Source organism: Phyllobates terribilis, unplaced genomic scaffold, assembly GCF_046119375.1.
Source record: "Phyllobates terribilis strain yellow unplaced genomic scaffold, ASM4611937v1 Scaffold_49__1_contigs__length_9717188, whole genome shotgun sequence".
NCBI classification, from domain to species: Eukaryota; Metazoa; Chordata; class Amphibia; order Anura; family Dendrobatidae; genus Phyllobates; species Phyllobates terribilis.
In genome coordinates this window covers 4,320,265-4,335,860 of record NW_027362809.1, presented here as the reverse complement: position 1 = coordinate 4,335,860, position 15,596 = coordinate 4,320,265, and the positions used below count along the sequence as shown (strand labels likewise).

The window sequence follows — 15,596 nt, the reverse complement described above, 5'->3', positions numbered from 1 at the left end:
AGGGGGCCATACATACCAGGATAAGGATGAGGGACTATACATACCAGGATAAGGATGAGGGGTGCCATGGATACCAGGACAGGGATGAGGGGTGCCATGCATACCAGGACAGGGATGAGGGGTGCCATGCATACCAGGACAGGGATGGGGGGTGCTATGCATACCAGGACAGGGATGAGGGGTGCCATACATGCCAGGATTCGGATGAGGGGTGCCATGCATGCCAGGATTAGGATGGAGGGGTTCCATGCATACCAGGATGGAGGGATGCCAGGCATACCAGGATGGGGATGGGGGCCACGTATAAAAGGAAGGGGGGGCATATAAACCAGGATGGGGGATATTGTCAGATTTGGGGGACATTACCCCTATACCAGTGTCAGCAATGTCAACACATTTTTTGCTTACATTTTTTTTTCTATTTTCCTCCTCTAAAACCTAGGTGCATCTTATAGTCCGAAAAATATGGTGCTGTAAAATAATATATCTCCTCATATGTTTCTGTGGCATCCCGGTACCCATTCTACTGCTGCTAAATGAGACAGTTGTAGTGTGATAGTAGACTTGTTCCACTGTGGGCACTGTGAGTTAAGAGATATAATACATTGCATTGTAAATTGGACTTTCCTGCCATCTACTGGCCAATGTGTGTATATGAAAGGTAAGTGATTATTCTCCTCACAATAAGCTGCCATACAAATGTCTGTGAGGGGTCTCCCAGCTCAGGGCTCGCACACTGACTGAGCACTGGTACAAATCAGTAGTGGGGGGTTCACGTTGCCTAATGAAGATATAGGAGACAGACACTATTTCTCACAGAAGAGTTTCCATGCCAGTCCTCGCTGGGGGGACATTTTTCTCCACATAATCTCCTTCCCAAAAAGACAAGCGTCTTCCAGTCAGGAGAAATAACGCTGTTCGTGTGCTCTCCTGCACGCTGGTTATCCTGTTTGCTTCTAGTCGGGACTAGATCCACGTGGCTGCCACACCACCGACTTTTTGTTTAAACCTACCCCCTGCGAAAGGGAACGGTGGGCTAAAAACTGTGAGCACACCCACACTTTAGTGTGTTTCCACGGAGAGCCAATCTGTGAAGGTCCCTCCATCAGTGTAATATTTCTTAGACTGCGCATAGCATTTCCTCTACCAGCAAGTGAAGAGGACTCTGCTCCAGCCGCCCTGAGAGGCCATAACCTCGCTTGTCTCATGAGGAGAGAACCATTCCTTTCATATGCACAAAATACTGTAAACTTTGCCTTCAAGAGAGACTGTACCCCGTTACCTCCTTCAGTAAAATTGTTATGTTTACAAGTTCACCTGCGTGTCTGGCTGCTTGAGTTTGCACAAACATCACAGGCCCTCCAAACTTGCACCCAGACACCACTACTACAGGAGTGCCCCCTGGGGGTCCTATACCATCCACAAGTGCCAACTCCTGCTTTTGACAATTGTTGTGGACACTAGGGAAGTGTTTAGGGGTCCAGCGACCCACTTCAACTACTGTGACATCATTCTCTGCTGCCTTTGAGACTACATACCCCAGCTGGCCCTTCTGCAACATCTGGCGCCTCCCCAGTGGCCCACCACATTTCCCCTTATTGTCTCCAGTAATTGTATTATTACACAGGATTTTTATGATGTTACATCGGCTCATCATCTTCTCATTCAGGTCCCTACAATATCGGATCCTCTCAGTGAAGATCTTCTATATAAGAGAATTATCCTTATTGACCCATCAAAGATGGATATGGACAGAAACAAGATGGCGGAGAGGATATTACACCTCACCCTAGAGATCCTCTTCCGGCTTACTGGAGAGGTGAGAGATTCTGATGACGTCACATTACATCATTCTTATCTATGGGAATAACAGATGGACAGAACTGGAGAGGTGAGGACTCTGGAAATGTCTAGAGTGAGATTTATTAATGTGTCTCTCCATAACCAGAGATTAATCATGGGGCCTCCATCTCACCCCCTGATACATGAGGACATCAATGACCAGAAGATCCTAGAACTCGCCTACAAGATGATTGATCTGCTGACTGGAGAGGTGACACTGCTGGGACATTATACAGTAACGCTATGAAGGGATCGGAGGAATGACTGTATCATTTTATGTGTCAGGTTGCTATAAGGTGTCAGGATGTCGCCGTCTATTTCTCCATGGAGGAGTGGGAGTATTTAGAAAGACACAAAGATCTGTACAAGGACGTCATGATGGAGGTTCCCCAGCCCCTCACATCTCCAGGTAATAGACAGGACTAAATACACACGGCCTATAATTATCTGTATGTAAAGAATGAATTAAATCCCTGTATGTGTTTCCTCCAGATCTATCCAGTAAGAGGACAACACCAGAGAGATGTCCCCATCATCTTCTTCCACAGGACTGTAAACAAGAAGATCCCAATGTTCCTCAGAATCATCAGGTAGATGGAGAGAAGGTGTCATGAGATCTCCCCTATGATGTGTAGACAGCTGTGAAGGTCTTGTGCTCAGTCTTGTTTTATCCACCAGTATTATATGTTTTATACTAGCTATTGAACCCATTCTACGCCCAGGTGGCGAGCATTTTTATTGGTATATGGTCTCCCATGCTGGTATGTGCTGCCCCCCTCCTGGTATTTGTGCTGCCCCCATCCTGTCCCCACCATCCTATCCTGGTATGCATGGCAACACTCACCCCCAAACCCTGGTATGCATGGCACCCCTCACCCCCAAACCCTGGTATGCATGGCACCCCTCAACCCCCAATCCTGGTATGCGTGGTACCCCTCACCCCCCAATCCTGATATGCATGGTCCCCTCACCCCGCAATCCTGGTATGTGTGGTACCCCTCATCCTGGTATGCATGATCCCTCATCCCACAATCCTGGTATGCATGGTCCCCTCACCCCCCAATCCTGGTATGTGTGGCCCCCTCATTCCTTTCACACTATACACACTTACAAAAAAATAAACAGTTATACTCACCTTTCTTCTCTGTGCTCCAGCGCTTCTGCGCCCTGTTCTGCCGGAGGCCGGGGGAGGAGTGTGTCGTCGGAGCACTGCGCTGACCGGCGCCATTTTACTGAGCACACACTGTAAATGTGTCTTCAGTAAAATGGCGCCTGATAGCGCTATGCACATGCGCCGATCTGACGCCTCACTCCTGCCCCATCTCCGACAAAGAGAGGCGCCGCGGCAACGCTCCTCCCGATCAGGTAAGTATGTAAGTATGGCGCCGGAGATTGCGGTATGCGTTCAGTGCCTACGCATACCGCGATCTCCGGAGCCATACATACCCCTCTTACCTGTAACGGCTGGATGCCTGATTCTGTCTGGAGCCAGACTGCGCGTCGCGCATGCGCAGTCTATCGAGGCTTCAGACAGAGACACGCATCCCCGGTTATATTATAGACTATTGTAATGAGAACGGTGGAGATGGCAGGATTAGAGCTGATCATAGATGTGACTTCTCCATCTGTCTGTGACTTTTACAATATTTGTTTCAGGGTGAAGATCTGACCCATATTAATACTACAGAGACATATGTGAGGGGTGATGAGCGGTGTAAAGAGGAGATTCCTTCATATGACTACCCAGGTGAGTAGTGACCACTAAATGCAGAGAAGTCACAGATTCTTCTCAGTCATCGGCTGTGGCTGCTTTATCAGTGGTGTAGTCCGGCTGTATTACAATCGTGTGATCACCATTTTACCTCTAGTCCACAACATTCACCTCCATCCAAAACTGTTCAAATGATTTTGGACATTGAAAGCCCTTTTCTATAGAACTTACAACCTCGACAATCCACCTATATCCTGGGATTAGGAGACGCTGACCATTTCCTGCCCAGATCTGTAAACTACAAAAAATAAATAAAAAGATTATTATTATTATTAACTACAAAGCCAAATGACAGCGTATGAAGAATGTGCTGACAAGTTAGAAAATCACTTTAAGAAAAATATTATGATGGGCCTGTAAGAGAAAGTGGAGGGTAATGATGCTGTTGGCTTCCTAGATCCCTGATATCTTATTGGATGAATCTACCTTCTCTCCCTTCTCTGCTGCTGAATGTGCTCATATGGTCCCTACAAGACCAGGTCCAGTCTTTGTGGCCAAACTTCACATTTATGATCGACAGCATTAAATGTGCAGTGAGGGCCAAGTGTGAATTTCTGTACAATAACAGCAGAGTTTCCCTTTATCCTGACTTTTCAATTTCTTTTAAAACCAACTAACTTCAAACAGGACTGTGATAAACTACATAAAAACATTACACCTGTGCCATGATATATCTCTAAGCTGTGCGTGGCTGATGGCTGTAATATACATTTATTCACGCCTGCAGGAGATGTGTTGGCTCCAGCCCTGGTTTCATGGAATCACTCCGTGTCATAAATTCCATTATGTTTTCAATCCTAAGGAATTCAGATTACTGCACAATCTCTCCTGAAATGGGGGCGCTAATACTTTCTCTACTCTCCTGGTCAGGACTCATAGTAGCTCCAATGGTCCACCACAAATGAGTGCGACTCCGATTTAGTTTGTAGTTCTCCTCTCATACATACATTGATGTTGAGGCTGTAACAGAATAAAAAAATAAGTTATTTTTTCCAAGTTCATTCTGTATGATAGTTTGATTGTGTTTGGATCGGCCGGCCTCACTTATGTGACTCTGTAACTCCCTGGTAGCCTTTAAAAAAAAGGTCTCCATTGCCTCTGCCAGATGCCCGAGATCTAAAATTAAGACATTTTCAGCTCTGCACTATTATAAATAGTTCTCTTTAATAAAAGTATATTTTTTCTTGAATCTCATGTGATAGAAAATATTTATTAGACCTTACAATAATTTAGATTGCCAAGAGCCACCAAGCCACATCATATAATTACTCCAGAAAGGTTTCACCATTAGTTACTCATTTTTTACTGATGATGTGTTATTGTCTATACTCACAGTTTTGCTTATCATCCTTTAACCCCTCTACATGGATCTGTTCTTGCACAGAGACCCCTAGGCTTGGGCCTTGGTGTTACCTGCTGTTCTGTGGAGTGAGATGGGAAGAAGAATAGTCAGGTAGTTGGGACAGGACCAGGAAAGCAGAGAAAATACAAAATCAGAAGACACAAGAGTAGTCCGTAAACGGGCCGAGGTCACAACAGGAAACAAATACACAAGCCGGGAGCTGATCACAGAGGACTGACCCAGAGGAGAACAAGGCTGTATCTGGCAGCTTCCAGCAATATGTTTCCAGCTTTAGTAGGGTGCGGTGCTTTCCAAATGGCTGAAGTAGGGAGCAGATTACTCCAGCTGGACAGCACACACACCCATACTGCCAGACTGGATGGTACTACTGGTCCCAGCAACCCTAATCTTAGTGGCTGGACAGAGCCTTTGCCACACAGAGCTTCTGGTTCTGACGTCTCCTCCATCACCAGCGCCGCCTGCAGAATGAATAAGGCGGCTCCTGGTGACAGAAGCAGACATCGCAGGAGCAGATTCCAGAGGAGATGCGACCCACCATTTGCAGAAGCCCTAATATGACATAATAACAGAAAACCAGAGCAGTAATAATCTTTATTTGTTTATATATATATATATATATATATATGTATAGCGCCAACATATTCCTCAGCGGTTTACATACATTATCATCGCTGTCCCCATTGGGGCTCTAAATTCCCTATCACTAGTATGTCTTTGAAGTGTGGGAGGAAACCAGAGAAACACGGGGAGAACATACAAACTCCTTGCAGATGTTGTCCTTGGTGGCATTTGAGCCCAGGACCGCAGGCTGCAGTACGAACCACTAAGCTATCGTGCTGCCCTAAGCAGGGCAGCACGGTGAAATCCACATAAATTGACTCCATTGCTCCATTGTGTAATTTTTAACCCTCAGGGAATTAATCTAAAGGGGTAGTGACTATTTTGATTGTACTGGCACTTTCCGGATATTAGAACGCAGTAGATGTTGGAGAGTGAAAATTGCAATTATGCCATTTTATTGCCCAACACATAGTGCCCAGATTGTGCTCCAGGAGACACACACCGTAAATTAAGTGGGTTCTTCTCACTATAGTAATGTCAAATACATAGATGCTAAATGTGGTTTGGGCGCACTGCAAGGCTCAGAAGCAAGGGGGAGATTTGACTTTGGGAGATCGGATATAGCTGGATTGGGTTATGGAAGCCATGTTGCTTTTCAAGAGCCTTTATGGAAACCTCTGTTTTTTTCCCTTTTTCACCACCTGAGAGAGGGTATCCGCCCACCAAGGGTACACGCGGGAGTGCAGTGGTATTATGCACCCTGTGGCTAAGCGCGCTGGCAAGTTGGACTTCCGGGGCTGTGCACATGCAGGGCACGTGTCAAGAGGTTCCGGCGCGCCCTGCTGACGTAGCGTGCCGGGACCAGGACTACACACACGCAGGGCGCATGTTAGTTTCCGGCACACCCTGCTGACGTTGCGCGCCAGAATGCTGGTCCATGGGGCTGCGCACACGCAGGGCGTGTGTCAGGAAGTGAAGCGCCCCGCAGTCACCAGAGCAGCAGCAGCAGAAGCCACCAAAGCAGCCTCAGCAGCAACAGCAGCTCCATCAAGGCCGCAGCAGTGTCAGTCGGACAAGTGGCAGCAAGACCAGCCAGAGGAGCAGGGCAGGTCACGAGTCCACCACCTCCAGCCGGGAGCAATCATATGAATTGATCCAGCCTCAATCTCCGGTACCCTGAACGGCAGAGTAGTGAGTGATCTATGTGAAAGTTCACCATAGTAGATTTGTCCCTTTTTTCTATGTATTTTTTCTACTAGGAAAAACCCAAAAAGTGTAGTGCCAAGAGGAATAACATGGAGTGTGTGCTGTGCGGGGTTAATTTTCCCAGCACTTATACTAAAAAGCTTAGCCCGAGTTGTATCCAAGAAACCATATCAGAGGAAACACATAATTTTGCTATGGATTTAAAATCTTTAATCCAGACGGAGGTTAGGGACTCCCTAAAGATGTTGGCTATACGTAAAAAGAGTAGGAAGCTGAGACGTCATACATCAGACTCAGAAGAATCTGTAGTATTCCAGGGCAAGGGGAAGTCTGTTTCCTCTCCTACCTACTCGTCATCCTCATCATCATCATCTTCCTCAGATAGCGATACAGGAGGTAGGCCGTGTTTTCCAGTGCAAAACACGGATAAGCTGATTAAAGCCATCAGAACAACTATGGGCATAGCCGATACCAAGACCCCTAGTACTGTTCAGGACATCATGATCGGGGGTCTGGATCAGAAGAAGAGGCGCACATTCCCCGTCAATGAGAGGATCGTTTATCGACAGGGAATAGAAAAGACCTGATAGGAGAGGGCAGTTACCATCACCTTCAAAGAGAAGATACCCGTTTGAGGAAGAAGAATCAACCAGGTGAGATAAAACCCCAAAAATTGACGTGACCGTATCAAAATTCTCTAAAAAAAATCCACCCTGCCGTTTGAGGATTTAGAAGCTTTCAAGGATCCTCTTGATAAAAAAGCGGAAACCTTATTAAAACAAACCTGGGAGTGACCAGCGGGAGCATTGAAACCGGAAGTCGCAGCCACTTGCACAGCCAGGTCAATGATGGTCTGGTTTCAGCATCTAGAAGACCAGATTAAAGGGGACATTCCAAGGGAAAAAATCTTGGCCAGTCTTCCGCTAATGCAGGGGGCGGCTGCCTTCCTCGCGGACGCGTCGGCAGATTCAGTAAGGCTGGCCGCCAGATCAGCGAATTTATCCATTGCAGCTCGCAGAGCTCTGTGGCTCAAGAGCTGGTCAGGTGATGTACAGTCTAAGATGAAATTGTGTTCAATCCCGTGTGAAGGGGAGTTTCTTTTTGGCAAAGCTCTGGATGACATACTGGATAAAGCCACAGATAAGAAACACAGGTTTTCCAGTGTGTTGATGCCTCAGTACAAGACTTCCTTTTGTAAAAGGAAGTATAGCATAGGTAAATTTTCCAGAGACCAGGGCAGATGGAAGGACAAGGAGTGGAGGCTTCATGTTCGGAGGTCCTTCCTTTGAGAACAGAAAAACCCCTAAGTGATGGGCCTCCCCAGGTAGGAGGAAGATTGTCCCACTTCCTGCCTACCTGGGAAAAAATTACATCCAGTGCCTGGATATTAGGGATTATAAAGACAGGACTGAGACTGGAATTCAGATCCATTCCCCTGCAGACCTTCAGGATTTCGTCTCCCAGGAGGCCCAGAGAGCAAACATCCCTGGAGCAAGAGGTATTAAACCTAGTGGAAAAGAAGGTTCTGAGAGAGACTAATAAGCGAGCAGGGGAAAGGATTCTATTCGCCCCTGTTTCTGATAAAGAAGCCGGATGGCTCCTTTAGAACCATAATCAACTTGAAGGGCCTAAACAACTTTCTAATCTACAGACCCTTCAAGATGGAATCTATAATATCAGCCATAAAGGTGTTGTTCCCGGGTTGTTATATGAGTGTCCTTGACCTGAAGGACGCCTATTACCACGTCCCAATCCATACAGGATACCAGCAGTATCTGAGAGTAGCTGTGTATATCATCAATCGTGTGAGGCAATTTCAGTTCACAGCTCTGCCCTTCGGCCTCTCCATGGCTCCGAGAATCTTTACGAAGATCATTCTGGAGGTCATGGTGCATTTGAGAGAACAAGATACTCTAGTTGTCCCTTACCTGGACGACTTCCTGGTAGTATGCAGATCAAGAGAGAGCATTGAAAACTCGCATTGACAAGAGTCAGAGCCAGCCTGATCAATCTTGGATGGATACTGAATCTAGAGAAGTCAAGCCTGGAGCCTCGGAAGGTTCCGTCTTTTTTAGGGCTTATCTTGGACTCAGAGGGATAGACTTGTCTGCTACCGGAAGACAAGAAAAACAAAATTACGTCCCTAGCCTCAGGAGTAGTCAGGAATCCATCCATGACCCTAAGGAAAGCAATGTCTCTTTTAGGTTCAATGACATCATGTATCCCAGCAGTCCAGTGGGCTCAGATACACTCCCGATATCTGCAGCAAGATATCCTAGCAGCGGAGAAACAACTCAGGGGACACTTGGACAGGAAGATGACACTTTCCAATACAGCCATCAGCTCAATCGCATGGTGGCTGGATTGGGAGAACCTGTCACAGAAAGTTCCCTGGTTGTATCAGGTCAGGGACATAATTACAGCGGACTCAAGCTCAGATGGCTGGGAGCACATCTGGGAGATCGTGTAATACAAGGAATCTGGTCGGACAGCGAGAAAGCCTTCTCAAAACATGAAGGAGCTGTCGGCGGTAAAGAATGCAGTGATGAAGTTCAGTTCCCAACTACAGGGACAACACATCCGAATTATGTCAGACAACAGGACAACAGTCGCCTATGTCAATCATCAGGGGGCACGAGATCCTGACCTCTCCTGTTCGTGAAAGAGCAGATTCTACAGTTTGCAGAACAACATCAATTTATGCTCTCGGCTCTGCAAATAAGAGGCAAAGAAAACTAAAGATCAGATTTTCTGAGTCCGAATATACTGAATCAGGGCGAATGGGAGCTGAATCCAACAGTATTCCAGCAAATTGTGGATCGCTGGGGTCAATCAGAAATAGATCTTTTCGCAAACAAACGAAACAGAAAAACAAGGATCTTCTGCTCCTTAAATCCAAAAGAAAGACCCTATGCATTAGATGCATTACAAATACCCTGGAGCTTTGGCCTAGCCTATGCTTTCCCCCCACTAATGTTAATGCCAACGATTTTGAGGAAGATCCGAGAGGAGCAGGCAAGGGTCATACTAATCGCCCCATTCTGGCCCAAGAGACCCTGGTTCACCTGGATAAAGAGGATGTCCCAGTCAGATCCATGGGTCCTTCCAGATACTCCAGATCTCCTCAAGCAAGGCCCAGGCTTCCTTCTTCAGAGGTTGGGCATTTGATGGCCTGGAGTTTGAAAGGTCGTTACTAATCCAGGAAGGGTTTTCCCTAGGTCTAGTAACTACTCTGCTCAAAAGCAGTGTGACGACTAAGATCTATTGTAGGACATGGTCAAAATTCCTATCTATTTCGGCGCAGTCAGCTAAGGTTAAAATTCCTATAAAGCTATTCTGGAATTTCTTCAAAGGGTCTTAGATATGGGGTTGGCTACCAGTACCCTTTAGGTGCAAGTATCAGCGCTTGGAGCTTTATATAACTATAATTTGGCAGCAGATAGATGGGTTATCAGGTTTAAAAAGGCGTGCAATAGATCCAGACCTATTGCTACCCCGAGAATGCCTCCCTGGGATCTAAACCTGGTCCTGGAAGCCCTGACTAAGTCTCCTTTTTGAGCACTTAGGAAGCGTGACAGAAAGAACTCTCACTCTGAACACAGTGATACCGATAGCTATAACATCAGCCCGTAGAGTTATTGACTTACAAGCTCTGTCAGTAAATCATCCTTTTACACTGGTCACTGTAGATGGAGTTACATTAATACCAGACCCGGCCTATTTTCCGAAGGTGGCCTCCAAATTCCACAAAACACAGGAGATCATTCTCCCCTCATTGTATCCTAGCCCAACAGATTTAGGGGAACAGAGGCTTCATACTCTAGATGTTAGACTGGTTTTGGTTCAGTATTTGGAGGTAACAAGGCCTTGGAGGAGAAGTGATGCCTTATTTGTCTCCTTCCAGGGAGCTAGTAAGGGACTTAAAGTTACAAGGGGAACTATAGCTAGATGGATCAGGGACGCCGTTAGCTTAGCATATTCCCCTAGTAATGTGCCAGTTTCAGAGAACCTGAAGGGCCATTCCACAGAGCTGGTGCAGCCTCCTGGGCTGAGAAGGCGGAAGTGTCCATTGATAACATATGTAAGGCAGCAACATGGTAATCTCCTTCTACCTTTTATAACCATTACTGTCTTGATCTTTCTTCATCTGCTGATCTATCCTTTGGGAGAAAGGTGTTGCAAGCGGTGATCCATCCCTAAGGTGTCTGTTCTATATAAATCTCTCAGGTGGTGCTGTCATAGGAGAAGGGGAAAAAAATCATAGTTACCTACCGGTAACGGGATTTTACAGAGCCCATGACAGCACCCTTATATGCCCCCCCTTTTTTGATCACTTATGGTGTTCTCTATATATGGGTGTACAGTGAGAAATGTTTTATTGGTGGTAGTTGTGTACTAACATACTGTCTGGAGGTCCTCTCATGCTCTAAAACAAAACTGATGTGAAGGAGAGGTACCGCCTTTTGTATTCAGCAGGTTTCCTGTCCTGGGTGGGCGGATACCATCTCTCAGGTGGTGCTATCATGGGCTCTGTAAAATCCTGTTACCGGTAACTATGATTTTTTTCATTTACAGACGATGGACGTGAGTGGGGCTTGTTGTTTGTGAGATGAGTAGAAGTTTTTATTGGTATTATTGTTGCCTACATAACTTGGTGGCTTTTTATTCCATATTTGAAAGGCAGAATGAACAAACAGTTGAAAACCACGCTCTACTGGTTCATCCTATGAGGTTTTCTATTAGATTTTGAAATGTCAGTGTCTTGGTGAATAATTAATTCAATGTATTTTTCGGACTATAAGACGCACTTTTTTCCTCCTTTTTTTTCTCCTATGCCTGCTGTTAAAGGGCATGAATATTCAACCTCTCTCCACGCCCACGGGCATGGGGAAGGGGTGAATATTCATTCCCTTTAATGAGCGGGCACAGGAGATAGCCAGCAGCCGCAGCGCGGCTCCACTATGTGCCGGCTATGAAGGAGAGTGAAGTCACTGCTCCCCGTGCACACAGTCCCGGCGTCGGAAGCAGTGACTTCCAGCAGCTAATCTCTCCTTGTGAGCCGCGCATTGCAGTGACGTCATGCACGGCTCACATGGAGAGATCAGTGCAGGCAGACAGGACGCTGCGCTGGAGGAGAGAGAAGAGAGGTGAGTAGGAGTGTTTATTTTTTTTTAATGTGCAGCATGATGGGGATTAGGGGTGCCATGCATATTTGGGCAGGGATTAAGGGTGCCATGCATACCAGGATAGGGATTAGTGGTGTCAAGCATACCAGGACAGGGATTAGGGGTGCCATGCATACCAGGACAGGGATGAGGGGTGCCATGCATACCAGGACAGGGATGAGGGGTGCCATGCATACCAGGATAGGGATGATGGGTGCCATGCATACCAGGATAGGGATTAGGGGTGCCATGCATATCAGGACAGGGATGAGGGGTGCCATGCATACCAGGACAGGGATGAGGGGTGCCATGCATACCAGGATAGGGATTAGGGGTGCCATGCATGCCAGGACAGGGATGAGGGGTGCCATGCATGCCAGGACAGGGATGAGGGGTGCCATGCATACCAGGACAGGGATGAGGGGTGCCATGCATACCTGGACAGGGATGAAGGGTGCCATGCATACCAGGATAGGGATGATGGGTGCCATGCATACCAGGATAGGGATGATGGGTGCCATGCATACCAGGATAGGGATGAGGGGTGCCATACATACCAGGACAGGGATGAGGGGTGCCATGCATACTAGGACAGGGATGATGGGTGCCATGCATACCAGGACAGGGATGAGGGGTACCATGCATACCAGGACAGGGATGAGGGGTGCCATGCATATCAGGATAGGGATGAGGGGTGCCATGCATATCAGGATAAGGATGAGGGGTGCCATGCATACCAGGATGGAGGGATGCCAGGCATACCAGGATGGGGATGGGGACCACGTATAAAAGGAAGGGGGCGGCATATATACCAGGATGGGGGATATTGTCAGAATTGGGGGACATTACCCCTGTACCAGTGTCAGCAGAAGACCCCCCTCCCCCTTAAAAGTGCATCATGACCACATTTTATGCTTAAATATTTATTTTTTTATTTTCCTCCTCTAAAACCTAGGTGCGTCTTATGGTCCGTTGCGTCTTATAGTCCGAAAAATACGGTACATAACTTGCCATTATTATAGACAGTTTAAGTAGAAATGTAAAAAAATAAAATCCAAGGATATTTTATTGAAAAATAATAGATTTTTATCTTAGCAGATAACTGTACCTGGAGATCAGAGGGACAGCTGACATCTTCAATTTTTAAATCAGAAGATCTTGAGATCCCACAGGATACAATTGAAGTGAATGCCATTACTCCAGATATACCATCATCCCTTCACAGCAAAGATTTGTCATCTGATCCTTTGAAACAGGTCCTGTCTTCTGATTCATTACCAACTACTAAGAAAAATCATAGTCACAAATTAAGCATTAAAAAACAAACTGCTCCTAAAGCAAATAAGACATTTTTAGAATATGGAAATAGTTTTCCTCTCGAAAAATCTTTTCCTAAACATCAAAAAATTCACACAGCCGAGAATAGATTTTCTTGTTCCAAGTGTGGGAAATATTTTAACAAGAAATCAGATCTTGTTAAACACCAGGGAACTCACACAGGGGAGAAGCCTTTTTCATGTTCAGAATGTGGGAAATGTTTTACACGAAAAGCAGCTCTTAATAAACATCAGAGAAGTCACACAAGGGAGAAGCCTTTTTCATGTTCAGAATGTGGTAAACATTTTAAACAGAAATACGGTCTTGTTATACACCAGATAACTCATACAGAGGAGAAGCCTTTTTCATGTTCAGAATGTGGGAAATATTTTACACGAAAAGCAGCTCTTAATAAACATCAGAGAAGTCACACAAGGGAGAAGCCTTTTTCATGTTCAGAATGTGGTAAACATTTTAAACAGAAATACAGTCTTGTTATACACCAGAGAACTCACACAGGGGAGAAGCCTTTTTCATGTTCAGAATGTGGTAAACATTTTAAACAGAAATACAGTCTTGTTATACACCAGAGAACTCACACAGGGGAGAAGCCTTTTTCATGTTCAGAATGCGGTAAACATTTTAAACAGAAATGCAATCTTGTTGAACACTACAGAACTCACACAGGGGAGAAGCCTTTTTCATGTTCAGAATGTGGGAAATATTTTACGCGGAAAGCAACTCTTAATAAACATCAGAGAAGTCACACAGGGGAGAAGCCTTTTTCAAAATTAAATTTTTATTGAAAGGTTAAATAATTTTCAATTACAAAAATACAAAAAAAAATATATATATATATATATCAGCATCAATATATCCTAGAATATAAGTATAACGTCCAATAAAACATCAAGTTATAGGAAGAAAAAGGAAGAAAGAGAACATTTTAGGCCATCAGTATTACAATTATGAAGTTAGTAAAATCCAATGGAAACCATACATAGTGCAGCCAGGCCCGAACCAATGCAGAGCACAATCCGGACAGAGAAGAAATGCACCAGAGAAAAGGGTGGGTCACATTAGTGTGATGTAAGACGGTAGGCATCGGATTCCTGGAATTCAATCCAGTCTCTCCAAGACTCACAGTATCTATCACAACCAGTGGGGGATCGGGCAATCAAATGTTCCATCCTATTTAGAAGAGCTATGTCACAGAACCACTCCTCCAGAGTAGGTGGAGAAGTACTTTTCCAGTGACGAGGAATGATATTCTTAGCAGCCTGTATAAGGTAGCTTATTAAAGAACTTTTGTATTTTGTGAGACTAGTTTGGATCATAAAGAGCAAAAGAGATTCAGGAGAGTTGGGCAGAGAAGCCTTTTTCATGTTCAAAATTTGGGAAATCTTTTAACCAGAAAGCGCATCTTGATAGCCACCAGAGAACCCACACAGGGAAGAATGCAGCAACTACACCCAATTGGTCTCTGTGCAGACAGGCCCTAGCTAACTAAAAATAACACCTCAGACCTAACTCCCTAATAGGCAGTTGAAGAGTTTCTCTTACCTCCTGAGGAATCAGAGGGGAGGCCGCAACACACTGTCAACAAGAGGAAAGAAAAGTGTGAAGATATGAAAACCCTGAGTGAGAAACTAAGACACATTCATATAGGGCAAAGAAGGCAAGCTAATGAGAACCAAAAATAAAAGGAATAAGTATAACTTCCCAGAAACCTAACAGTGGTAGAAAGAAAACAGACAAGGAGGATTGTTTCACCTTTGTGGTGAAACTTACAAAATTCATCCTCACCCACAATTATTTGAATTTGATAACATTTATCTACAGGAGACTGGTACAGCAATGGGAAGTAAAATGGCTCCACAGTACGCAAATCTTTTTGTGGCCAAGCTTTATAGTGACTTCTTGTCCTCATGTCCCATCAGGCCTCTTGCCTACTACCGTTACATTGACGATATTTTAATCATCTGGACGGAATCTCAGCAACAGCTTAAGACGTTCCATGAACACTTTAATCAATTTCATCTCACCATCAACTTAACACTCAACTACTCCTGTACTGAAATTAACACCTTGGTGGCCTCAGAAAGGCCTTTTTGAACGAGAGCTACCATACAAGAACAATTGTAAACCAGATTGCAAGAGCCACCAGAATATCTAGGAATCATCTCCTACATTTCAAAACTAAACAAGAAAGCAATCTGGTGTCTCTAGTAGTCACCTACAATCCAAATCTGGAGATGCCAATGGGATCTGCATGGAAATTACAACCATTATTACAAAAAGATGCTGATTACAATCTATATTTCCAGACCCAGCACTTCTGTGATTTAGGCAGCCCCCAAATCTAAGAAGC

At 45.2% G+C, this 15,596-nt stretch overlaps 1 protein-coding gene across 1 annotated transcript in view; it reads left to right on the top strand.

Moving 5' to 3' along the window:
* Positions 1-15,596, top strand: part of LOC141191625 (uncharacterized) — a 65,934-nt gene that overhangs the window by 18,966 nt on the left and 31,372 nt on the right. The window contains exons 2-7 of the mRNA XM_073661558.1: positions 1,670-1,819; positions 1,949-2,053; positions 2,128-2,251; positions 2,335-2,432; positions 3,499-3,589; positions 13,004-13,987. Coding sequence (XP_073517659.1) covers positions 1,742-1,819; positions 1,949-2,053; positions 2,128-2,251; positions 2,335-2,432; positions 3,499-3,589; positions 13,004-13,987 — 1,480 coding nt within the window. The 5' untranslated portion in view covers positions 1,670-1,741. The remainder of the gene's footprint in view (positions 1-1,669; positions 1,820-1,948; positions 2,054-2,127; positions 2,252-2,334; positions 2,433-3,498; positions 3,590-13,003; positions 13,988-15,596) is intronic.